The following is a 25,607-nucleotide window of genomic DNA, read 5'->3' as shown; positions in this document are numbered from 1 at the left end:
GAAACACTCTTCAAAACTAATATAAATCTGTTTCTTTTCCAACCTTGTTCTCACAATGGATTATCCTACGCTGATAAAATTCAAGAACCTGTGTATGATACCAGCATTTTAACTCAGTCTGAGCTGTGATCTGCTGTCTGTGCCTTCGGGCTACTTATTTTTTTCTTTCAAGTAGTTCCAAGCTTCACTTGCTTTCCTTTCTAGTAAGATCTCCGACTGATTGACTTTAGGGTAATCAAAGGAAAGATGTTAGCTTGCATTTCTAAGACTATTTCAATAAGAGAACTGGTTCTCTCTGCTGCCTGCTTTGCTTTCTCTTTTTTTCCCCCTTCCTTACACTTCATAAGGAAGACTCAAACGTATTTCTTCCACAGAGAACCATAAGAAAAAGAAAAGAAAAAAAAAAACCATCACGTCTATTCTTGAACAACAAAGCCATGCTTTTCTTCTGCACTGTGCTTTCCAGGATAGAAGGGGAGGGGGAAAGAAGCCAGTGCTTTCTAAATGCTGGTCTTGGGACAGATGCTGACCGATCATGAAATCTAATCAGTGCTGAGAAAAACAGTAAAAATAAGGTTAATGTGATATGTTTTAAATAAATCTAAATTTATTAAATACTAAGAGCTCTTGTTATTCTGGAATAATTTTCTTTCTGATTGTTGATATGAACACGCCCCCCCTTTTGAGAGATGATGGTAGCCAATGGCAAGATTTTTTACCTCTTTCTTGTCTTCTAATGGCCTTAATTATCATATATATATATATTTTTTTTTTTTTTTAATGTAAAACCTATGTCAGCCACTCAATTAAAAAAAAATCATTTCAGGGCACCTGGATGGCTCCGTGGATTAAGCGTCCACCTTCCGCCTTCCACTCAGCTCATGATCCCAGGGTCCTGGGATTGAGTCCCGCATTAGGCTCCATGTTCCACAGGGAGTCTGCTTCTCCCTCAGCCCCTCCACCCCGCCCCCCACTTGTGTTCTCTTTCAAATGAATAAATAAAAGTCTTTCAAAAAATTTTAAAAATCATATCAGTGTGGGTTTTGATTTAAATCTCCTGATGGTTAATGATGATGAACATTTTTTCATGTGTCTGTTAGCCATTTGTATGTCTTCTTTGGGTAAGTATCTGTTTCATGTCTTCTGCCCATTTTTTGACATGATTATCTGTTTTGTGTGTGTTGAGTTTGATGAGTTCTTTATAGATCTTGGACATCAGCCCTTTGTCTGTACTGTCATTTGTGAATATCTTCTCCCATTCCATGGGTTGCCTCTTTGTTTTGCTGACTGCTTCCTTTGCTTGCAGAAGCTTTTGATCTTGATGAAGTCCCAAAAGTTCATTTTCATTTTTGTTTCCTTTGCCTTTGGAGACATGTCTTGAAAGAAGTTGCTGTGGCCGATGTCAAAGAGGTTACTGCCTGTGTTCTCCTCTAGGATTTTGATAGATTCCTGCCTCACATTGAGTGCTTTTAACCATTTCGAGCTTATCTTTGTGTATGGTGTAAGAGAATGGTTTAGTTTCATTTTTCTATACACAGCTGTCCAATTTTCCCAGCACCATTTATTGAAGAGACTGTCTTTTTTCCACTGGATATTTTTTCCTGCTTTGTCAAAGATGATTTGACCATAGAGTTGAGGGTCCGTATCTGGGCTCTCTACTCTGTTCCACTGGTCTATGTGTCTGTTTTTGTGCCAATACCATGCTGTCTTGGTGATCACAGCTTTGTAGTAAAGCTTAAAATCAGGCAATGTGATGCCCCCAGTTTTGCTTTTCTTTTTCAACATTTCCTTAGCAATTCAGGATCTCTTCTGGTTCCATATAAATTTTAGGATTGTTTGTTCTAGCTCTTTGAAAAATGCCAATGGAATCTTGATCAGGATGGCATTGAAAGTATCCATTGCTCTAGGCAGTACAGACATTTTAACAATGTTTCTTCTTCTGATCCATAAGCATGGAATGAATGGTCTTCCATGCTTTTGTGTCTTCCTCAATTTCTTTCATGAGTGTTCTGTAGTTCCTCAAGTACAGATCCTTTACCTCTTTGGTTAGGTTTATTCCCAGGTATCTTATGGTTCTTGGTGCTATAGTAAATGGAATCAATTCTCTCATTTCCATTTCTATATTTTCATTGTTAGTGTATAAGAAAGCAACTGATTTCTGTACATTGATTCTGTATCCTGCCATGTTACTGAACTGCTGTATGAGTTCTAGTAGTTTGGGGGTGAAGTCTTTTGGGTTTTCCATATAAAGTATGTCATCTGCGAAGAGAGAGAGCTTGACTTCTTCTTTGCCAATTTGAGTACCTTTTTTCTTTTTGTTGTCTGATTGCTGTTGCTAGGACTTCCAGTACTATGTTGAACAAGAGTGATGAGAGTGGGCATCCTTGTCGTGTTACTGAACTCAAAGGTAAGGCTGTCAGCTTTTCCCCATTGAGAATGATATTCACTGTGGGTTTTTCATAGATAGATTTTATGAAGTTGAGGAATATTCCTTCTATCCCTATACTTAGAATCGTTTTAATCAGGAATGGATGCTGTATCTTGTCCAATGCTTTCTCTGCATCAATTGAGAGGACCATGTGGTTCTTCTCTCTTCTCTTATTGATTTGTACTATTACATTGATGGATTTGCAAATGTTAAACCACACTTGCATCCCATGGATAAATCCCACCTGGTCATGGTGGATAATCTTTTTTTTTTTTTTAAAGATTTTATTTATTTGACAGAGAGAGACACAGCAAGAGAGGGAACACAGCAGGGGAAGTGGGAGAGGGAGAAGCAGGCTTCCCGCTGAGCAGGGAGCCCGATGTGGGGCTCGATCCCAGGACCCCAGGATCATAACCCGACCTGAAGGCAGACGCTTAACGACTGAGCCACCCAGGCGCCCCAGTGGATAATCTTTTTAACACACTGTTGGATCCTATTAGCTAGGATCTTGTTGAGAATCTTGGTATCCATATTCATCAGGGATATTGGTCTGAAATTCTCCTTTTTCATGGGGTCTTTGCCTGGTTTGGGGATCAGGGTAGTGCTGGCTTCATAAAAAGAGTCTGGAAGTTTTCCTTTTGTTTCTATTTTTTGAAACAGCTTCAGGAGAATAGATATTATTTCTTCTTTGAATATTTGACAGAATCCTGCAGGGGATCTGTCAGGTCCTGGGCTCTTGTTTTTGGGGAGGTTTTTGATCACTGCTTCAATCTCATCACTAGATGTTGGTCTATTCAGGTTGTCAATTTCTTTCTGATTCAGTTTTGGAAGTTTATAGGTTTCCAGGAAGGCATCCATTTCTTCTAGGTTGCTTAACTTATTGGCATATAACTGTTGACAATATTTTCTGATGATTCTTTCTATTTCCTTGGTGTTAGTTATGGTCTCTCCCTTTTCATTCATAATTTTATTAATTTGGGTCCTCTCTCTTTTCTTTTGGGTTAGTTTGGCCAAAGTTTTATCAATCTTATTGATTCTTTCAAAAACCCAGCTTCTAGTTTTGTTGATGTATCCTACTGTATCTCTAGTTTCTATCTCATTGATCTCTGCTCTAATCTTGATTATTTCCCTTCTTGTGTGTGGGGTTGGCTTAATTTGTTATTGATTCTCCAATTCTTTAAGGTGTAAAGAGAGCTGGTGTATTCTGAATTTTTCCATTTTTTTGAGGGAGGCTTGGATGGCTATGTATTTCCCCTTTAGGATCGCCTTGCTGTATTCCATGGGTTTTGGACCGAAGTGTCTTCATTCTCATTGGTCTCCATGAATTGTTTAAGTTCTTCTTTGATTTCCTCATTGATCTAAACATTCTTAAGCAAGGTGGTCTTTAGCTTCCAAGTGTTTGAATTCCTTCCAGACTTTTTCTTGTGGTTGAGTTCCAGTTTCAAAGCAGTGTGGTCTGAGAATATGCAGGGAATATCTCAGTCTTTTGGTATCAGCTGGCCCTGACTTGTGACCCAGACAGTAAACAACATGTGTTGGAGAGGATGTGGAGAAAGGGGAACCCTCTTACACTATTGGTAGGAATGCAAGTTGGTGCAGCCACTTTGGAAAACAGTGTGGAGATTCCTTAAGAAATTAAAAATAGAGCTACCCTATGACCCTGCAATTGCACTACTGGGTATTTACCCCAAAGATACTGATGTAGTGAAAAGAAGGGCCATCTGTACCCCAATGTTCATAGCAGCAAAGGCCACAGTCGCCAAACTATGGAAAGAACAAAGATGCCCTTCAACAGATGAATGGATAAAGAAGATATGGTCCAGGGGCGCCTGGGTGGCTCAGTGGGTTAAAGCCTCTGCCTTTGGCTCAGGTCATGATCCCAGGGTCCTGGGATCGAGCCCCTCTTCGGGCTCTCTGCTCAGCAGGGAGCCTGCTTTCCTCTCTCTCTGCCTGCCTCTCTGCCTACTTGTGATCTCTCCCTCTCTGTCAAATAAATAAATAAAATCTTAAAAAAAAAAAAAAGGGAAAAAGAAGATATGGTGCATATATACAATAGAGTATTGTACTCTCCATCAGAATGGATGAATACCCAACTTTTGTATCAGCATGGACAGGACTGGAAGAGTTTATGCTGAGTGAAATAAGTCAAGCAGAGAGAGTCAATTATCATATGGTTACACTTATTTGTGGAGCATAAGGAATAACACAAGGACGTTGGGAGATGGAGAGAAGTGAGTTGGGGGATATCAGAGAGGGAGATGAAGCATGGGGGACTGTGGACTCTGAGAAACAGAGGGTTTCTCAGAGGGTTTTGGAGGGTGGTGGTTGGGTGAGCCCAGTGGTGGGTATTATGGAGGGCACGTATTGCATGGAGCACTGGGTGTGGTACATAAACAGCAATTTCTGGAACACTGAAAAGAAATAAAATAAAATGAAATGAAAACAAAACAAAACCATATGAGTTGGTGAATCTCAAAATGTGGGTAGCCCTGAACTGAAGCAATTTTTATTATGGACTTATCAAACTCCCTCCAAGAAGGAAGAAGTAAACTAAATTTTTTTTCTTTTTGACCTGACTTGAATAAAAAGAAGCAATCACAGACTGCCCAGGGCAGGAAGGAAAGTGGCTCTTTGGATTTAAAATACTTCCGTGTATGGAAATGCTATGTTGGGTTAATGGACCTAATTACACCTGGATTAAGAGTAATTAAATGATTAATAAAAGTGAAGCAAAGAGTCAAATAAGATCAAATTTAAAGTTTACCCTGTTCTTGCCCATAATTGGCAGATGTTTTTATTCTTTCTGGTTTTCTGTCCATTCAGTGTAAAGACATGACTTTCCGAAGGCTGAGTTGTTTATTATCAAGCCTGTCTTGGAGCACAAACCTTGACTCAATGCCTGTGTGAACCCCAAAGCTTATGAATGCTATTCTTGTTTGGAGAATCACACAGAGTGAAGACATAAACTTTCTCCACCACCACCCCCACCTTCTCTCTGTGTCTCTCCCCCCCCCCCACCTTTGGAGGGTCTGCTTTTCCTGCAGGTACTTATTTGTAACATAAAAATTACTCTTCTATTTCTGTTTTCTGCACCACATGAAGTTTGGTTTCTTCAGTGCTCTCAGTCACAGAACGTGAGGGACTGTAGTTCATACACAGTCATCAATGTTAACAACCACTCAGACCAGTTTGTCCTGAAGGTGGCAAGTGGCACTGGGGCTGGGGAATGGGGAGCCTGGTCAGTGGGAGTTGGTCAAAATATGGCTTCTTGGCTGAATCAGTCTGAGCCCCTCCTGGTGGCAGAGCTGTGATCGGTGAGTCCCGGGCACAGGTGCCAAAGCCAGATGGGCTTCACAGCCAGGATGACAGACACTAAAGGATGGCAGGCAGCCAGGAACTCAGAACAAGAAATAGGCACATCTGGGGTGACTTGAATTCCCTAGAAAAAAGTCTCCTGAGCCGTGACTCACCTGACAAGGAAGTCACGTTACCGGTAGCATCAAAGAGCCTCAGATGCCACCAAGAAACAACATAAACGCAACCAATAAATTTCAGTTGTAAATACAGAAAGTATACCATATGATAATATAGTTTATGGGAGTGACAGATGCAAACACCACAGCTGGATGTCCCGACATCCTCAGGAATAGAGACGTGCACATCCCCAGGCCCACTGGGGTTTGGTGCCATTATAATTACACAGAATGTTACAGCAGTCATTCTCCACGTACACAATGGACAAGGAATGCTTTCCAAATTGCAACTGCGGGGCACCTGGGTGGCTCAGTGGGTTAAAGCCTCTGCCTTAGGCTCAGGTCATGATCTCAGGGTCCTGGGATCGAGCCCCACATTGGGCTCTCTGCTCGGTGGGGAGCCTGCTTTCCCCCCTCTCTCTCAGCCTGACTCTCTGCTTACTTGTGAACTCTCTCTGTCAAATAAATAAATAAAATTTAAAAAAAAATTGCAACTGCATTTTAGAGATAGAAAAAAATGGAAAATAGCTGGTCACTTAATTACCAGCCCAGGGAAGGTCTTTAGCTATTTTTATTTATACCTCTTCCCTCTTCTAAAAGTGTTAGAACGTTTTTAAAAAAGGAATAAGGGCAACAAAATTAATAAAGGAATTTTAAAGAGAGAAATGGATGTCAGAAAATAAGCAGGCTGTATGTTTGCTGCTGGGACTGAGTCCAAAACCAGGTTCCACATTTCCTGGCCTCCATGACACAGACAGAAACACAACCAGGCAGATCATATACATTATCTGAGAGGAGAACTCATCAGTTCCTTATGGGAAGAGGAGGTTCCTGGTTCCCAACACAGACGAGAATTCCCAGGTTAAGTTTGCTTAAGGCAGAGAGTGAGAGGTGGGGACACCCTTTCCTCTCTGCCCATAACCCCCAGAAGGCTAGGGGACTGGGGAAAACTTCCAGCATTCTCTATGGCTAGTTTCAGACCATAACTCTCTCTTTTAAAGCTTTACCCTCTTTCAAGGCCTCCACCAACTGACTGCCTCCTCCAGCCTTCTCTGCCTACCTGCCTCCCAACACCCCCATCTCAGTGAGGATGTTGGCACCTGGTTCATCGTAGTTCTCTCTGTTAAATTCTGCCTTCATGAAAACCAGCTTCAATCTCCAAGTAAATCAATTCTCCACTCCTCAGCTTGTGTTTCTCTCACCTCCTTGGCTGATGTGACCTCTTAAATGCTTCCAAAACACACTCCTTCCCCACCATACGCCCTCCCACTTTATGACTGCTAACATATCTACCTTCCAATCTCATCTCCCCAGGGCACTTGGAAAGCTGACCATGTCCCTCTTTAAAGCCCCTTAATGGCTCCCTGACACCCATAGTGTAGCCTCCAACATTTTTAGGTAAGAAGAGTCTCTTTTAAGATTAATAAATAAATAAATAAATAAATAAAGATTTACCAGAGCTCCGCATGATAGGGAGTGTACTTTAATAACCATTTAATGAGAAATACATAATGACTATGTAGTCAATGGTGTGCCTAAGTGAAATTGATCTTTGTTACATGAATGAATAATTTGGAGAAACTGTCATGTAGATCTGAAATGACTATATGTTGCGTGGTGGGCTTGCACGTGCTGACCGAAGTTGGGGGGCAGGGGCCTACAGTGGTCTCCAGAATTGAGTCCATGCATGGACTCCAAATTGCTTCTGATCCCCACCTGTCTCCCATTGTTCCCTCTTCCCGACTTCCTATTCACGCACCATGGAGTTACTATACTCCCGCCAACACAAGCATGCACGCACAGCCTGCTGGTCATTCACTGGTACTTAATAAACACCTTTCAAAAGAATGTTGTAGAAGATCCTTAATTCCACTCTGTAGCAAAACTTGGTGTGCACTTCATAAGGTTACTAATAGCCATCTTTGAGAAAAGTTGAATGCATTCTGTGAGCACGATTCAGTGATTGCCTAAGTTACTATGGTCCCACTAATTTGCAGTCAGACTCGAACCATAGACTTAATCCCAAGACTTAAGGTCTACTCTCTCTGATTTGCATTTGTCTCTTCTAGCCTCTTGCTGGGGGCTAGAAAATAAGCAGTTCAAGGTCATGCTCTCTACAGGAAAAGAGATAAATGAGAGAAAGACCACAAATAGTAGTTTCGGCCTTCAAAGCCCATGAGCTTTGGAAGCAACCACCCAAAAAGCGAGGTCACCTTTGGCTCTTAGCCCTGTGGTATGAGGAAAGGGGAGCCGGAGCCCTGGGTTTTCAGTTGGTTCATTCAAAACACCGGAAGCAAGCACTCACCGTAGTCACTAATGCCACCTGCCAGTTCTCCAGCTGCCATTCACAGCGGATGACAGGAGACACAACTGCTATTAACATGATCTCCATGGCCTCGACAACCTTAAAGAAAGTGGGAAAACACTGTGTCTTAGTGCTGGTCTCTCATCAGTTCTTCCCATGTGTGCCTGCCATCATCCTTTTAATCCTAATCTCCTCCTTCCCCTCCTCCACTGAGGGAGAACCTATAGTGTACCCATTCAACATTGCTAGTTGGGTAAAGAAGTGTAGTAGAACTTTGGGTTTCATGGATGCAGTGTTCGTGGTTTGAATAATTTGAGAGGATTCCTACGGATGTATGACATCTATTTTTTTGCAATGTTGCTGACCCATGCATTTGCCCTATAACTCTATGACAGTATTATGTGTTTGTTTATGTTGGGAGAGTCACTTAGGCAGTGGGTGACATGACTAACCACCAGCATCGCCATCAACCTGGCTCTGTTGCTTCATACTCATCACTGTCAAGGTCTTAGGGCAGAGCCTTTGCAATTGGGATTTGTGAAATAGTCTCTGATCTCAAAAAGCTGAGCTGGAAGGCAAGCTTCATGAAAACTAGAAGAGAGGAAACAGGCAAGTACAAAATGAGTTCATCGCCAGGAAACAAGGTCTATTTGGCAAACCTAGTGTAAGCTGTGCTACTAAATATTTCTTTCAATAGGAAGTTTGGATATCATCATCTACCCTATCTTACAACCCATTGTAGCTTTAGTTTATCTCCCAGGGAAAGGAAGAAGTAGATGCTAGAAAATAGCTGATATTTGTATGGGTTACATATTATAGTACTATGTATAGATTTATAATTCAAAGGTCTGGGATGAAAAAAGTATAGTGGTGTTAGCTACTATTTGGGAATTGGAAAGGTATCACAAAGCCTTGTCTCCTCTTGGAAAGTACTTTAGTCATGTTTAGAGTACAGATAGCTAGTATGCTTTAGCCCAAAAAGTATAATAAATAAGGGACAGTGTGACATCAGAAGGATGTCTCAGTAATATAGAGCAGTTGGGTCAATATTAACCAGGACTCTACTCCTTTAAGTGGTCTTAGGAGGAAATAAGCCAGTAAGGGATAAGACTTTGCCCCACTCTAATATAATAACTTAAGGGGAGAAGGACACAGAGGAGCAGCAGTGTATAAGATTTTAGAGCCCTCAGAGAACATTAGGATTCAGGATGCCTGGTCACAGACTGAGGCTGCTTTGCTGCTGTGATGTTATTACATACACCTTGGTCACACGAGGCCCCAAAACCCAACTATTGTTCTGACTGCCCCTAACCAAGAACCTTAACAGACCATGGCCAGAAGGAGCCAAGTCCCTCACTGTCAACACACCTATTCTGATGAGAAGATCCATCCAATGCAGTCCACCCTAAAGCCAGGGGAGGGATTTGGTTACCATACCCAATTAAATAAGTTCTGGGGGTAGGTAGAGGCAGGGAGGAGGAGGTCTGGTAAATAACCCTTCCTACCTGATGGGTTGGGAAGAAGTGAAGCAGCTTATAAAACACTTGAAAAAGACCAGAAGATATTTCACAACAACATCAAGTATAAATGTGTAATAGACATACAGTCTCCACGGATGTGGGTCTGGAGATGGAATGGACATCAGGAGTTGCCTATACAGAGTTGATACCTACCCTTTGGAAAGGGGGTATAGCAGCACCATCTTTCTAATACCGATCATAACTAATAAAGTTACACTCCCTTTGTATAAGGCGATTTGGTTAATTTGGGAAGGTAAACAAACAAACAAAAATTCTACATATTCTTTTCTCTTGCAAGAGGGCTATAAAGGAAGAAAAGACAGAGCTCCCAACATATCTGAAGGTAAAAGATGCAGAGAATTGAACAGTGTTTAAGTGAAGGGGACCACGTAACGAAACCAAACTGAAAACCAAATATGTAAAACAGAAGTGAAGATGTTCTGGTTGAAAGTAGAGGAAAGTTCTGATAAAACCCTCCCCAATCCCCAATTATACCCACTTGCCCCTTGAAATATAGAATCTTAACATTTTGGAGACTAGGTAAGACATTACTTCCTAGATGAAGAAATGTTCTAAATGTTCTAAATTGAACTGTTGATTATTATAAAAGCAGGACGCATTTGCTTTTCTCTCCTTTACTGGACTACCTCCAGAGAGCACAAGGCTTTGGAGCACTGCATCAGAACTTGCCAAGTGGTCCCTCCAGCTCACATCACTCTTTGTCTCATACTATTTAGCTGAGGGTGAGGGTCAAGGCTCTCTATTATTTACTCAATAGTGTCCTATTGGCTATCTTTACGTCCCGCCTTAAATCATTGTCATGTTGACCACTTTTCTCAGATTTTGCCTTCTGTCTCATTATCAATATCATATTCCTAACATATTCTCACTGCACCTACAATAAAAGGAGGAAGCAGTAGTGGTCTCTTGGGATAGACCCACTGTTGGTCAAAGCCCTGGGATTGAGCTATCACTCTTCTTTTCTCAAAATAGCTGGTGGTAGATAGCAAACCCTCATAGGTGCCTCCTAAAGGTTCTGGAAATCTGTAATGACAACATGTGTCCCGTGCAATTCTTATGCACAAAATATTTGAGGACCAAGTGTTTAATTTTACTTAGAATGACACTAGTTTTCTCCTCCCTTCCCAGAGAAGGCAGAGATTTAAACCGTTTTTTTTTTTTTAATGAATATTGAATTCCCAGAACATAAAGACACAGATATGTATTTGCTCATAACCAAACACCTGGCAAAGGTAGATGAAAATTATTTTTGAATTAACCCCCCTCACAGGGGTTAATTCACTTTCATTCCCTTTCACTCCCCTCCCTGAATGGACAGCCCAGAGCTGGAGGTCAGTGGAAGACTCTACATATCCAATGATGAATTTGATTTAGAGAGTCAAATGATCTCCAAAGAGAACTCACCCCTGTGCTGCCCATGATCAGAAAGAGAGCAATGTGGAAACGTCCAAATCCAATGGTCTCCACGGCATCTTCCACGGTGAATGTCTTTGACTCTAACAAGGAAGGGCAGAGTGAGAGGAAATGCCTCTGTGGGAAGGGAATATATGCGGATGATTTCTCACTAAAAATGAGGAGGAAGATGTTGGGAAACCAATTCATCATTGTAAAAATTAGTAAACACAGGAGGGAATTAAACAGCAGCTAGAGGGTCCGAGACATCTGTGGTCATCTTACCTTTTGGCTGGGACTCTGGGGTCTCCAGGCTCAACTTCCGGAGGCTAATGACAGTGACCGGCTCGGTTTGTTTGGTCACCATCTTCTAAATGGTCCCAATTCCTCACACGGCTTCCCTAATAAAAGTGGGAGAAGGAAGAAAAAAATATATAAAAGAGTGCTCATCTTCCTTTCATCTTCACAGAAAGTCTGTGAGGTCAGTATTCTAATTCATCACCATCTTACATATAAGGAACATGAGACATGGAGAGGTCAAATGGCCAATGAGACAATGGGGCTCTAGTGACCAGTAATCAACCCTTTGTCATGGGCCAGGTGAGTTCTGGACCACTTGGCCAATAGCATCCTCTAACTGGGAGTGAAGATGGCCTTTGCTACAGACAAATAATCACAGTAGCCAGTGTTTCATGTTCCTGTGGATCATGAGGTTTATAGTGTGTTTCTATGTAACATTTTCATTTCACCTGACAGAAACCCAGGAGCACTTCTTTTTATTGGCTCCCTTCCCCTTCATGCATTTAGCCTGAAGGATTCTTAACTCAAGAAATCGAAAGCAAAATAAAATGAAGAAATCTGAGTATCAACTTAGTGAAGAAGTTTTTTTCCAAATGACTTGAAGACATGGTCATTTAAGTTTACACCCCTAGCGGGATGAATAGAAATCATAATCTATTCTCAGTAATTAGATTTTTAGTATTAATATTGGTATCATTATTTTGATGCTAGTACATACTGTAGGATAAAGCAAGTAGCAATTGTATTAATATGGTTAGGAATCAAGCTTTTGGATATAAGAGGAAAAAGATAATAAAATCAGAGAAGTTATATAAAAATCTTAAAATCCTAACTTTGAATTGGAAATATCACTATGAATTCACTATGTACTTCATATATGCATATCCTAAGATTATCCACTGGAAGAGTCTGAGAAAAAAAGGACTAATGAGCACTCACAGAGCCCAGATTGTTTTCTTTCCTATTTCCCATTAAAAGAAACCCCAGTGCCTTAAATAAATGGCTATTTTTGGATCTGGGACAGGAAATGTGTAAATTGAGCCTGGAACATCTTGTCATACCAGATAGCAAAGGAAGATATCAAACACCTCTGGGGTTGTGACAAAAGATTACAAGATTCAACTTGAAAAGGCTCCCATCCATCAAAGATGGGGACCATGTAAGCATCAAGAATAATGACTGTAAGAATTGAAACACATCAAAGATATCAAAACCCATTGTTCATAGCAACACTGAAACGAAAATCTCACTGATCATCTTTGGAGAATACTAAGAAACCAACTCTTTATTCTGGAAACTAGTAAATATCTTGTCTTTCTCACACAAACTCTTTGTACTTCAGGGTAACCAAACAGTTGGGAAAGAAAACTGTTTGTTTGTTTGTTTTTTATTTCAGCTAATACATGCAGGGGAAAAAAAGGAAGAATGGAATTAAATTATCATGACTTCACAACCTGATGAAATAATGGATCTAGGCAATGATTACCAATGGCTGATAAACTCCTAGGCGGAAGGCTGATGAAGAAATGGATAAGAGCTGGGTAAGACTGATAATACTTGTAGACATCGGCAAATCTTATGCCACCAAAAGAGAGACCATCAGATGTCATGTGGTCCTGATGAGCAGCAATAAGAACGGGAGTATATATCACCTGTGATGCATTCTCTTGGGATTTAAGTTCAAGCAGAATCTGGTCCTCTAGCTCTACCAATTTATACAGGAGATGACGAAGAAACTCATTAAACCGTACCACGTGGCTGCAATAAGAAAAAAACCACAATGTGGGAAGTTGTATAAGATAAATGACCCAACGTCTTCAATGAATAAATGGCAAGATGAAAAGAAGAAAAGGAACTTCCAGTTGAAAGAAAAAGAGACCAATCAACCAAATAAATGAGTTGATCTTATTTGGATCCCCATTCAAATAAACCAACTGTAAAACAACAACAGCCAAGGAAATGAGAAGAAAAAGAGATGAGAGGAAAGTCAGGGAAATGTAAACAAGTGCAGAAGTTTAATGATAGTAAGAGATTTCTGATGACGTCAGTAGGTGTGACCATGATATGACTACAGCAGAAAAAAACCAATCCTTCCATAGTAGAGATATATACTAAAATACTTAAGAGATGAAATGATGTCTGGGATTCGTTTTAAAATAATTCAACGGGAGGGCGTCTGGATGCCTCAGTCAGTTGAGTGTCTGACTCTTGATTTTGGCTCAGGTCATGATCTCAGTGTCGTGGGTTGCAGCCCTGCAGCCCCGCCCCCCATGCTCAGTGGGGGGCCTCCTGAAGATTCTTTCTCTCCCCCTCCCTCTGCTTCTCCTCACACCCCTCCTCAAATGGACAAATAAATAAATTTTTTAAAAGAAATCAATGGTAGTGTGGAATATGATGCATAAGAAATAGATGGGCATATATAGAATAAGGAATGGCCATATGTTGAAAATTATTGAGAATGATGGGTGCATTTGGGATTCATTTTACCATCTGCTTTTGAAGATGTGTAACATTTTTCAAAATTGGTAGTTCAAAAAGTGAGGTTCTGAGATTTTAAAATAACTTTTCCAATTTCAGACCACTAGTAAATAGCAGAATCAGAACTCAAACAGAGGCATTTTATTCCCAGAATATAGAGATAGCCCCAAACCAGTCTGTAGCAGCATGTCAAGGTCATTAATGTTTGCTAAGGGCCAGCTCTGTATCTTGTATTGTGTGGGCTCCTGTGAAGACTTGGAAGGAACGTCTGACATGTTCTCTGCCCTAAGGAGTTTTTATTCTAGTTGGGGACACAAAAGATACACATCAAAACAACTCTTCCATAATGTTGATATTATTTGTTTTCTTAAAACACTGTCACAGAGGCACAAATATTCCCAGACGAGAGATAGATCAATAATGCTCAGAAGTAAGTCCATGAAATCCTCCTTCCCAAGGGAGAACATGAAAAGTACAAAAAGCTGTTATTTTCCCAGAATGGAAAAAGTGAAAAATAATTGGCCTCTCAGCCCATCTGAGAGCCTGAAAATCACGACGACAGACTGCTCTAGAACCACCACTCCCTTTCCAGACATTGTCCAAACACCCCTTGGAGAGGTGTTGTTTATCTGGTAACTTTTTAAATGAAACAATTAGCAGATTATTTTGATTATAAATTTATTTTTGATTATAAAAAGGACTTCTAGACACATTAAAAATTGGCTATGACAGTGGTGCCTGGGTGGCTCAGTCAGTTAAGCATCTGACTCGATTTCTGCTCAGGTCCTGATCTTAGGGTCCTTGAGATCAAGCCCCGTGTCAGGCTCCCTGTTCAATGGGGAGTCTGCTGGAGATTCTCTCTCTCCCTCTCCTTCTGCCCTTTTCCCCACACGTGCTCCTTCTCTCTAAAGTAAATAAATAAATCTTTTAAAAAATCTTGGTTATGACCTTCCCATTTCAAGATAGGAAGATGAACTAGTAACATATTTAACTTCATCAAAATTTGAAAACAATACCATTTGTGAGAGTTTGATAATGGTGAGGATTGTACAACCTGAAATTATACTAAATTATGCTAAGAGTCCCCAGATTACATTCTTTAAAAATGGTAAATTTCATTGCATGTAAATTACATCTTTTTTTTTCCCCCCTAAAAAGTAGTAATGCAAATCACGACAGCAAACTTAACAACCAAAAGTGAGTCTGGCCATTTAGAGTCTTAGAGAGTAACACCATTTATTGGGTGGGAAAATAAGTTTTTCAATCCCAGTAAGTTCATTTTGAGTTCAGTTACAAATAAAATGCTTAACAATAAACTCAATCCTCTATCTTTAATCAACATTTAATCTCTCCTATAGTCAAGTTTTACAACATCTCCTAGCAATCAAAACATGTTTACAATTTTAACAATCATCAAGCCTTACGTTTAGAAGAGTAATAAAACAACCTCCAGCAGTTCTCCTTTTGGTAGTGAGTGGCAAAACAAAACAAAACAAAACAAAACAAAACAAAAATGTATCATTTACTATTGAGCAGAGCAAGTTTTAGTTCTTATGTTTTAACCTGAGTATGTAGTTCTATGGATCATAAATATCCTACATTCCTCCCTTCTCTTATCAGCAAAGACAAGCAATACATCACAGAGGACCTGGCAGAAGGTGTTAGGTCCAAGGTAATTACTTCACAGCTTTCTTGAATGAAAGCTGATCCCAGTAAGTGAGACTCACATTTGTGAGTTCATATTTTTTTTAAAGTATTTTTAAGTAATTTCTACACCCAGTATGGGGCTCTCATTTACAACCCTGAGATCAAGAGTCACATGCTCTTCCTTTTGGTCATGACATTGGACATCAAAAAATAAATATAATCTTCACATATAACATTTGGCCCCAAGTGAGAGATACGGACATGGTCATTAAAAAAAGATACTTTTAGAGTCAACATTTGAATAAAATACATAGACTTGATTGTGCTTTCAGAACTGACTGGAAATATTGATTCCCTCAAGAATGAGTACAATCATCGAAGCCAAACAAGAGCTGCGAGTCAGGAAGGATGGAGGCATGGGCAGGCATTCCACCTCAAGGACCCGCCTACGAACCAGAGCTATAAATATAACATTTATAACCACAAAAATATAAGAGAGTAACAAAAATAAGAGAAAAAAAAAAAAAAGAACAAGAACAACCCAATAGCTTCTGTAAGATGAAAATCCATGCCCTAAAACTGACCATTTTGTCATTTACATAGATGCGTGAAAATTCCATGACTGTGACCACCTACACGGCAAAAGGAATGAGAGCTTGGGATGTGGGCAAACTGGAATGAAAGAACACGTGCATATGTAAATGTACGCACAAGAGGACGAATTGCATGCTGGGTGCTACAGTGCTCCATGGGAGCTGCTGAGGGCCGACCGCACACATCTCTTCCCACCTCTGTATTCAATAACATCACGTTGGTAATTTAAAACCAGCCGTGGTGGGAACAGTTACACCAGGGAAATCAGCAAACACTATACACATCAAGGTACCATCCCCCCATTATTAAACACACCACACCCCAAAGCCCCTAGTCTTCCTTCCTTACCAGTGACTCTCGACCTCGAGAAGGAGATTGTATGTGATGTGGAGAACAAAGGCAAAAAAGAAAAAAGTTGAATTTCCTTACAACTTATAGCTTATTGGCAAGTATTGGGATAGGCACGATAGCCTTCCTCAAGGAATTCAATGCTACAACGTTAATACTTTGCTAGAACACCAGGTATTATGTAAGACTGATGAATCACGAAACTCTACCTCTGAAACTAATAGTACAATATATGTTAATTGCATTTAAATTTAAGAAATAAAATCTAAGTAAAATAAAATCTAAAAAAACAACAAAATATCTAAAAAATCTAAACAACAAAATACTTTGCTAGAAGCAAAAATAGCTTGATATTCTCTGGACCTTCATGATCCCATGTCTTCTTTAACATATAAAAATCCCTTTGGAGATTTCCTTTATCTCTACCTGCCCTCCACCCTCCACCCCACACCAAGATATATATTAGCAAACATCCTCCAAGCCTATGGCCCACCGAGAATACATCTGAAGGGTCTCGTGACTAAGGTTTTACTGGACAGCAGTAAATGACATTTTCCTAACAGCTAGTTTCTCAAGGTCGGTGAAATCTTGCTTCCAAATTCCTTAGAGATTTACCCGGATCCCTAACCCCCTCCCAACTAGAAAGTACACAATCAGTCACTCCCCATAACGTCAGTGCAACTCTTTCGGCACCGCCCGCCCCACCCCTGTCCTATCCCCCAGCTTTAATAAAAACCACCTTTTCTTGCACCGAAGACGTCTCCAGAATTCTTTCTTGGCCGTTCACTCCCGGACCCCAACATTTCTACATTAGTACGGAGTGAGGTGGGCGGCTTGAAAATTTTTTCCAGGTGATCCTGATACACTGAACCCGACCTATCCCCACCTGAAAACCATTATTCCATGCCTTCCGAAGAGTCTGTGCTGTTTGGCAACGTAGCAAAAGCTTTAGAAACTGGTTTCATCTGCACTGGTAATCCCAGCTCTAACAGTTCATCCCAAGAACGTATCTCAAATGTGGAAAATGCTCTCTCTATGAAGAAAAAAAAATTTTTTAGGTTTATTCAAGTCTATTTTAACAATTAACAAATTGGAAACAGCCTAAGTGTAAAGAGGGAATGGTTATATAAACTGATAATACATCCAGCATTTATAATTATATTTACATAGTGTTTTTAATAACATGACAAACACTCGCTATTGTTTTTTTTTTTAAATGCTTGTAAAATATTGAGAGAATGGCAAAGAGGATATAAGGACCTAAAATCATCATCTTTTGTCTAAGTCGTGAATGATAGATTGATACTGTTTTAAGTTGATAAACTAAGAAATAAAATACAACTATGTTGTTTTAATTATAAAGATAATTACCAGAAAAACTAAAAAATAAAAAAAAATTAAAAGAATTGTCTCTGGGGATGAGGAAATCAAGTCAGAAGGTTGTTTATTTCTGTTATAAACTCATCTGGCAACTTGACTCACTGCCACGGGCCCTGAGTGCTTCAATCTAAAAATTATAAAATTCAATAAAGGTAAACAGGCTATCTACAACGTGTGTGTTTAACAAAGGCTCATGTAGGTCAGGAAGGAAATAATGGAGAGGGCAAGATGTGAGTGATGAACACAGAATACACCCAGTGGCTGATAAATGGAATTATGTGCAACCTAACTCGTCACCATGCCTTCAAATTAAAGAGTTAGCACTTTCCCTTAACAGATTCACAAAAATCTCGAAGACTGATTACACCCTGTGAAGGGAAATGAGCTCTAGAGTCATCGCTGGGAGTGTATGTTGCTACATTTCCAGAAGGCAATTAGGCAGAGATAAAAGAATATTGACTTAGCAATTTCACTCCCAGGATTCATCCTAACGGGGTAGTCTAAAGGCAGACAAAGATACATACAAGGAAGGGCACCATTCAGTTGTTTCAACAACAAAAGAACTGGATACAACCAATGCCCACCAGTAGAGAAATGGCTAATCAGAATACCACTTAAAACCACTCAGGGAGGGGTGCCCGCATGGCTTCAGTGGGTTAAGGCCTCTGCCTTCAGCTCAGGTCATGATCTCAGGGTCCGAGGATCGAGCCCTGCATCTGGCTCTCTGCTCAGCAGGGAGCCTGCTTCCCCCCCCCCCCCCTCTCTCTGCCTGCCTCTCTGCCTACTTGTGATCTCTGTCTGTCAAATAAAAAATAAAATCTTTAAAAATACAAAACACTCAGGGAAAACCTATTTAGTGTTGAGAAGCACGTTCCAAGAGGTGTTATACATAATGCATGCGTATCCACAACGTATAGGTATGTATATACTGATCCCAATTTATAAAATTTCATTTAAATATGTATCTACATGGAGATTTCAGAAACCATGTTTTGTCTTTCAGCACATATTTGTGGAGCACTTCTATGTATCAGTCAATAGCATATAATGAAAGTGTCCCTGGCCCTGAAGGACCTCCAGTCTAATGGGGAGCAAAGGTAAGGGGTCAGTGGGGAGCGGTGTGGTCGCAGGGTAAGTGGAGGTCGCTCTGGTGCACGAGGTAGGGCCTCTGCTCTATTGAGTGCTGAGACCGGGGGAGGCTTCTGTAGGCAATTCTGACTGCAGCCCCGAAAAATGAGCAGGAGCTGGCCGGGTTGGAGGGCGGGGTGTGCACAAGGGAGAAGTCAGTGAGGAGAATGTAGGGTACTTTCCATTCTTTCTTCTTAAAGCTTATCTCATTGTTTGGATGTTTAAAAAGACGAGTTCTCTTACCATAAAAATTCTTTTTGGGAAAGCAAACCAATGGAGAGTTGACACGTTGCTCACGGTGCTGACCAGGCCACTGTCCTAAGCAGGCCTGAGCCACATGCTCCCCACTGTCCTCCATCACCACCCATGACCTGTTGGGTCAGCGGTAGGTGCTTCACCCAGACACAGTCAAACCACTGGATGGGAGTTCACAGGCTGGCCGGTACAGGAGGCCCTGTTCGATCACAGCAGTCGCTGCACAACATTGTAAATTACACAACTAAATGCCGCAAGGAGCACCGACGTGGCTCAGTGGGTTGAGCGTCTGACTCTTGATTTCAGCCCAGGTCATGATTTTAGGGTCATGGGATTCAGCCCCATGTGGGGATCCGCAGTCAGCAGGGAGTCGTCTGAAAATTCTCCCTCTCCCTCTGCCCCTCCCTGTGCTGGCACACACTCACTCTCTTTCTCTTTCTAAAATAATAAATGAATCTTTAAAAAATGCCACTGAATTTTTCACTTTAAAATTGGTATAATGATAAGTTTTAGGTTATCGGTATTTTACCTCAAATAAATGTTGCCGGTACATATTAACCAGAAATTACAAGAAAAATATTAGTTTCCAATAGATGGAGGGGCAGATTATATGAACAAGCAATTCACAAGAGACTGTATAAGTTGTAAGCAAAACTGGAAAATTGTTCATCTACTGTAATAACTAACAAAATTAGAGTCACAAAAAAACCTTAGGTATCATTTTATACTGACTAAATTAACAAGCATAACAAAGAGGAAAGGACAGAGGGAGGAAGAAGGGAAGAGGGACTAGAGGTGGCAGGGGGGAAAAGGAGGGAGGCAGGGAGGGAGAAAAAAGGAAAGTCAGCAGACAGGAGACTGAGATTGAATGGATTCTGTCTTCTATCTCAGTTCTTTCTTTGCAAGTAGAAATAATACCTCGCTAGCTGTGGCTGAAGAAGCTTGCTGCCTTCCCAGGCAAGTCCTCCTTTGTACTTTGCTGAAGAGCCTGGTCAGCCAGAGGCAGGTGGAGGCTGGGGGTGGGGGAGGGGCGGTGCATCTGACAAAGCCCTTTTGCTCCTCCCCCTTTCCTCCTGCACCGTGGCAGGCATCTCAGGTCATGATGCAAAGAGGGACACTTTGGGCCACGACTGGCAGGGTGGAAGCTAGCAAGACCTGGAACTTCTCCTACAGCTGTAGACTACTTACCTCCAGACATCTATGTGGGAAAACGATTAAGCTCTCTGTTTAAGATGCTGTTATTTCTGTTTTCTGTTCCTTGAAATTGTGTGCAATTTTTTTATTTTAGGCTAGTCAAGTGTAGCAGTGCGAGAGAAGGAACAAAGAACTCCGTAATTGGCTGTGATCAATGAATTGTAAACACCAGTGCACTCCCACCAGCCAACTGTGTGTAATCTTAACTGATAAGCTTCCTTCTTCGGTATGTTACGAGAATTAAATGGGATAATGTTTGCATGAAGGCACAGTGCCCTTGCAACATAAACACCCGTGGGAGTACTGTTCCTCATCTCTGAATAAAAGTATCAACTAAATGTCTAATATTTCACCATAATCACAAATCAAATACACACAGGGGAAGTTTGTAAGTATTTTCAGTTATCAAACATGTATCTCTCCAAAAACATTTATTACTGATATTCTGCTAACATTAGAACACCCTGGGCTCAAATAAAAATTACCTAAATGAAAAAAAGAAAAAAGTGACTTGTTTTCTGAAATAGACTGACCTTATTTCAAGGGTAAACCTAAGTGGTATTAGGAAGCCATCAGATGTGCTGCATGCCTACTGGAAAATAAGATCTCAAAACCTCTCCCGCCAGTTGTATGACACTGATACCATCCAAATGAGTCATCTCATCTTACTTATGAAAGGCACAACAAAACGGATGACTTTTACCAAAAATGATCTGTTGTTCTACATTACTTTTTTTAAAGTAGACTCCACACCCAGAATAGAGCCCGACATTGGGTTCAAACGCACGACCCTGAGATCAAGACCTGAGCTGAGATCAAGAGTTTGGTGCTTGGGTGCCTGCGTGGCTCAGTGGGTTAAGCCACTGCCTTCGGCTCAGGTCATGATCTCAGGGTACTGGGATCGAGTCCCGCATCAGGCTCTCTGCTTGGCGGGGAGCCTGCTTCCTCCTCTCTCTCTCTGCCTGCCTGTCTGCCTACTTGTGATCTCTGTCAAATTAAATAAATAAAATCTTAAAAAAAAACGATTAAAAAAAAAAGAGTTTGGTGCTTAATGGGCGGAGCCACCAGGAGCCTGTTCTACACTACCTTAAATGGTAAACTCAGTATATTTTACAGGGGAAAAAAAAACCTTTCCGAATTCCGGTTTGGAACAGCCTCGTGGGCGTAGGGATGAAGAAACTATGGAAGAAAGGGGCATCAGTGATGTGTGCCACACTCAAACTCCACTCAGAGAAGCAAGCCTAGCCCTCACCCAGCCACTGAAAAGTATTGATGCTCTCCACTGGTAACACTGATCTTTCTAACGTCCCGCCCCTGAAGACGGTCAAGGCCCGGGTGGGTTCGCAATGTCAGGGCTCGTTGCCAAGGGATGGAAGAAACACATGTACAAATTACCTGCAGCAGAGAAAGTTCCCGTTCCTGCCCTGTTCGGTTATTATAGGGTCTTCAAATAATAGGATGTCTTCGGTGGGGTGTGTAGGGTGCCGGGCTGCAGACCTGTTGATGAGAGATTTTCAGGATTTGGGCATTCACAGCTGTGCATTACAAATGAGCTTACATCCAAGTCATTAGGGAGACTCCCAAGTATTAACGCCAAGTTAACACACAGGGGAGTATTCTCTTAGTATTTTCTAGAATTTCAGCCAAACGTTTCATAAAGAAAAGGTTTTCATAAAAAAGAAGATGGGGGGGGGCGCCTGGGTGGCTCAGTGGGTTAAAGCCTCTGCCTTCGGCTCAGGTCATGATCTCAGCGTCCTCGGATCGAGCCCCGCATCGGGCTTTCTGCTTAGCAGGGAGCCTGCCTCCCCCTCTCTCTCTGCTGCCTCTCTGCCTACTTGTGATCTCTGTCAAATAAATAAATAAAACCTTAAAAAAAATAAATTTCTTAAAAAAAAAAAAAAAAAAGAAGATGGGGGTACCTGTGTGGCTCAATCAGTTAAGTGTCCAATTCTTGGTTTCAGCTCAGCAGGTGATCTCGAAGTCATGGGATCGAACCCCACATGAGGCTCTGTGCTCAGCGTGGAATCTGCTGCAGATTCTCTCTTGCACTCTCTGTCTCTCTCTCTCTCTCTCTCTCAAATAAATAAATAAATAAAATCTTTAAAAAAAAAAAAAACAGAAACAAATAAGCAAAAAGGAGGACAAAATGTTCCACAGAAATAGGTATGAGGAACACTGCAGATAGAGCCTGTAACCTTAACTCTATAAGGGAGTGTTGGAGAAGCTGAGATGGCATCTTCTGCCATCTCTGTAAACCATTCTAAATCCCATTTAACTCAAGAAGAGGATGGATGGATGGTGGATGGATCATTAGACAAACCAACTCAAAAAAAGAAGGAATAACATGGGGAAGAATGTTGCCCACCTCTCACATTCAGTTCCTCAAAAACTACAATGGGAAAGCAACCCATGACCTAGCTTCAAAGAATCTATAAGAACTGAGCTGCTGCTGGGAGTCTACTCTGAAACTCAAAAGGCTCACCTGGCTTTCAAGCTTTATTAAAACAGATGGTAAAGCACCAATGGGCTTTTCATTCTACTGCATTTTGCTATACTCCATTTTTTAGCCAGAAATAACTGAGCCATGGTAGAGCTTTTTAAAAACCGATCATGCTGTGTGCATGTATGATGCAATTTGTTTTGCAATATCATCAATAAGAGGAGCGAACTGTTCATAGCCCATGAGCCTTCAGCCAAGTTCGAATGGTCCAAACCCTGTCCCCATCCCGGCCACCTCCACTTGAAAGCAGGAGAAGTAAATCCAGATCCACGTTGCCCATCGGAGTTTCTTACCTCTGTATATCCCTTGGAAAGCTTTCTAGTTTCAGGCTCCTTTGTTCACACAGCAGTTAGACCACTGGCGGCCCCTGGAGGAGCTTCCGGACTAACCTGCTCAAGAATCCAGGCCCCCAGGTCTTCTCCTCCCTCTTTGGCTCAGTTCTGCCAACTGAATTCCTTAAAGAGCAACCTTGTCTCCTGAGCATGTGAGTGACAACTCGGTCACACCCCCTTTCCTGTAGCCCTTCACCCCATCCCTTTTTAAAGGGGAAATTACATTTCTTATGAGACGGAAGGAGGCTGTCAAACCTTGGAGAAAACTAACAGTTCTCAGGAAGGCCATGGAGACTTCTGGAAGATCTGGGGTCTAGGCAAGGGGCAGAAGGAAGCTTTGCCCTTTCAAACCTTTTCTTCAAGCCATCATTGCTTAGAATTGAAGGGCAGAAGAAGGCTGGTGATCTATCTAAGCGTAGCATATTTCTAGATAGTTGATGAGAAGTACACGGTGAGCTGAGAACCTTGAAACTGCCCAGCGACCTTGGCTTCTGCAGACTTACAATGAACATTTTCATGCTGCTTTTGTCTGTTCTTCCTTTTAGGTGATGTCATTGGCTGAGTACCTGGTCCAGACCCGTGCTTGACACCAGCCTTCCACAACCCCGAGAGGTGGAGATCTCCCTACTTCCTGCCCGAGGACACATATGACAGTGTCAGAGTTGGAACTCAAAGATGTCAACTCTCATTCTTAGGTTCATCTTGCTTTGATCTCTGAATATTTGTGGAGCAGCCTGTTGTGCCTTAAGTTGTGCTAGACAAGTCATGACATTAACATAGAAGGGGACATGGATGCTTCCTTGGGTATGAACGATGACACTTCCATGAGCACCAGCCAACTCCACTACGTAGAGGGACAGGAAAAATAGAAATCGGTCCAAAAGGTAAACTTGGATTTGCTCAGATCTTCTGGAATCTTAAGAACTAGATATTACATAGAAAGTGCCCTGTGGGGTGCCTGGCTGGCTCAGTCACAAGAGCATGTGACTCTGGATCTCAGAGTTGTGAGTTTGATCCTCATGTTGAGGGCAGAGTTTACGTTAAAAAAAAAATGGATCAATAATTTTTTGGAAGTGCCTTGTAAACTGTAAAGTGCTATACCAATGTTAACAATACTTAACTCTACTGCTATATTGACCATAAAGACTATGATTAACCTGAGTAGTGGTCACTCAGGCTGAATAGTTGATGACACGCATATTACTCTGCCCCTGGCTCTCAGGAATCTGCCAACCCAGGAGCCTTAGAAATGACTTCAGGGCCCACAGACCCGGAGAGTAAGCCTGTCTGGTGGTCTCCTTTCTGGCAATCTGTTTTCCAGAACTTTCTCAAGCCTTCAGATCTCTTCCTCCAGTGTTTCATGTGGTCACCCTTCATTCCACAGGATGTCACAATGCAGAGAGCCTCATGGCCCACGTCCAGAGAGAGAACATTACCCTCTCTTTCCCACCTGTGGGGAAGATTCATGAGAAAGTTCCTAATCTTATAAAGCTTAGCCCCAGGCAAAGAGAAAGGGTATCTGAAGAACCAGGAAATGAAAGACTAAACTAAACGTAATCCTTTGGGATTAGTTTGTGTACTTCCATTGCTTAGCTGTGACCTGTAATTATCAGTACTAAATTATGTGGGGTACTTTTACACAAAGACACCTCGGAGAACAAGGGAATGGCCCAGCAGTTTATTTCCTTATGAATCATACTTACAAAATTGCAAGAAAACATCAGTGGAGCCCTCCCCGTTTTAGGATTTGACAATTACCACCCAACATTAGATCGGCTCCTCTATGACATGATGAAGTCATATTAGATCCCGAGGCTTGGAAGTAAAATGATCATGGCTTCCCGCCTCCAGCAAGCCCAGAACAATCATCCCATTGGCCTGCTGGGCCAGGCCAACAGCGAAGACAAGTTGAACTTGCTCTCCCAGCAGCAGAGACTGAAGCCAGAGGCCATGGCCGCCCGCGGACCTGGAGCTACTCCTCAGCGGAACCATCCAGGATGCATTTAAAGGAGAAAGGAGAAAACTTGTAACCAGCCCCCACGTAGAACTTGTTCTGGAACTCCACCCTGCATGGGGGGTGGGGCACAAGAAAAAGTGAGATTAAACACATAAGCTAGAGGCCAGCAGCCAAAGGGAAGAACACCCAGAACCTTGACTTTAACACTCTTATGGCTTCTATCAGAGACATCACATGTCATCCTTTATGCCTGATGACGTCACAGAGTTCATTTCCTCCATGACAAGGGGAGAGATGACGTTATAACCTGTGGGAGAGGCTGTGATTCTGTTCTCTCAGTACATGTAGTGTCAAC

At 41.6% G+C, this 25,607-nt stretch overlaps 2 protein-coding genes across 9 annotated transcripts in view; both read right to left on the bottom strand.

The window, feature by feature from the left end:
• The window catches only part of SVOPL (SVOP like), a 66,617-nt gene extending 55,261 nt beyond the window's left edge, over window positions 1-11,356 (bottom strand). Inside the window, exons 1-2 of the mRNA XM_032305501.1 lie at window positions 11,152-11,356; window positions 8,207-8,305 (exon numbers count right to left, since the gene is read on the bottom strand). Of these exons, the coding sequence (XP_032161392.1) occupies window positions 8,207-8,305; window positions 11,152-11,352 (300 nt within the window). The 5' untranslated portion in view covers window positions 11,353-11,356. The remainder of the gene's footprint in view (window positions 1-8,206; window positions 8,306-11,151) is intronic.
• Window positions 11,357-24,958: 13,602 nt separating this feature from the next.
• ATP6V0A4 (ATPase H+ transporting V0 subunit a4) overlaps window positions 24,959-25,607 on the bottom strand; it is a 74,197-nt gene continuing 73,548 nt past the window's right edge. For all 8 annotated transcript variants that reach the window (XM_032304686.1, XM_032304683.1, XM_032304682.1 and 5 more), the window contains one exon: window positions 24,959-25,361. In XM_032304686.1, coding sequence (XP_032160577.1) covers window positions 25,268-25,361 — 94 coding nt within the window. In that variant the 3' untranslated portion in view covers window positions 24,959-25,267. The remainder of the gene's footprint in view (window positions 25,362-25,607) is intronic.

The sequence above is a fragment of the Mustela erminea genome, chromosome 11, assembly GCF_009829155.1.
Source record: "Mustela erminea isolate mMusErm1 chromosome 11, mMusErm1.Pri, whole genome shotgun sequence".
Taxonomy (NCBI): domain Eukaryota; kingdom Metazoa; phylum Chordata; class Mammalia; order Carnivora; family Mustelidae; genus Mustela; species Mustela erminea.
This window is presented reverse-complemented; position numbering and strand designations above follow the sequence as displayed.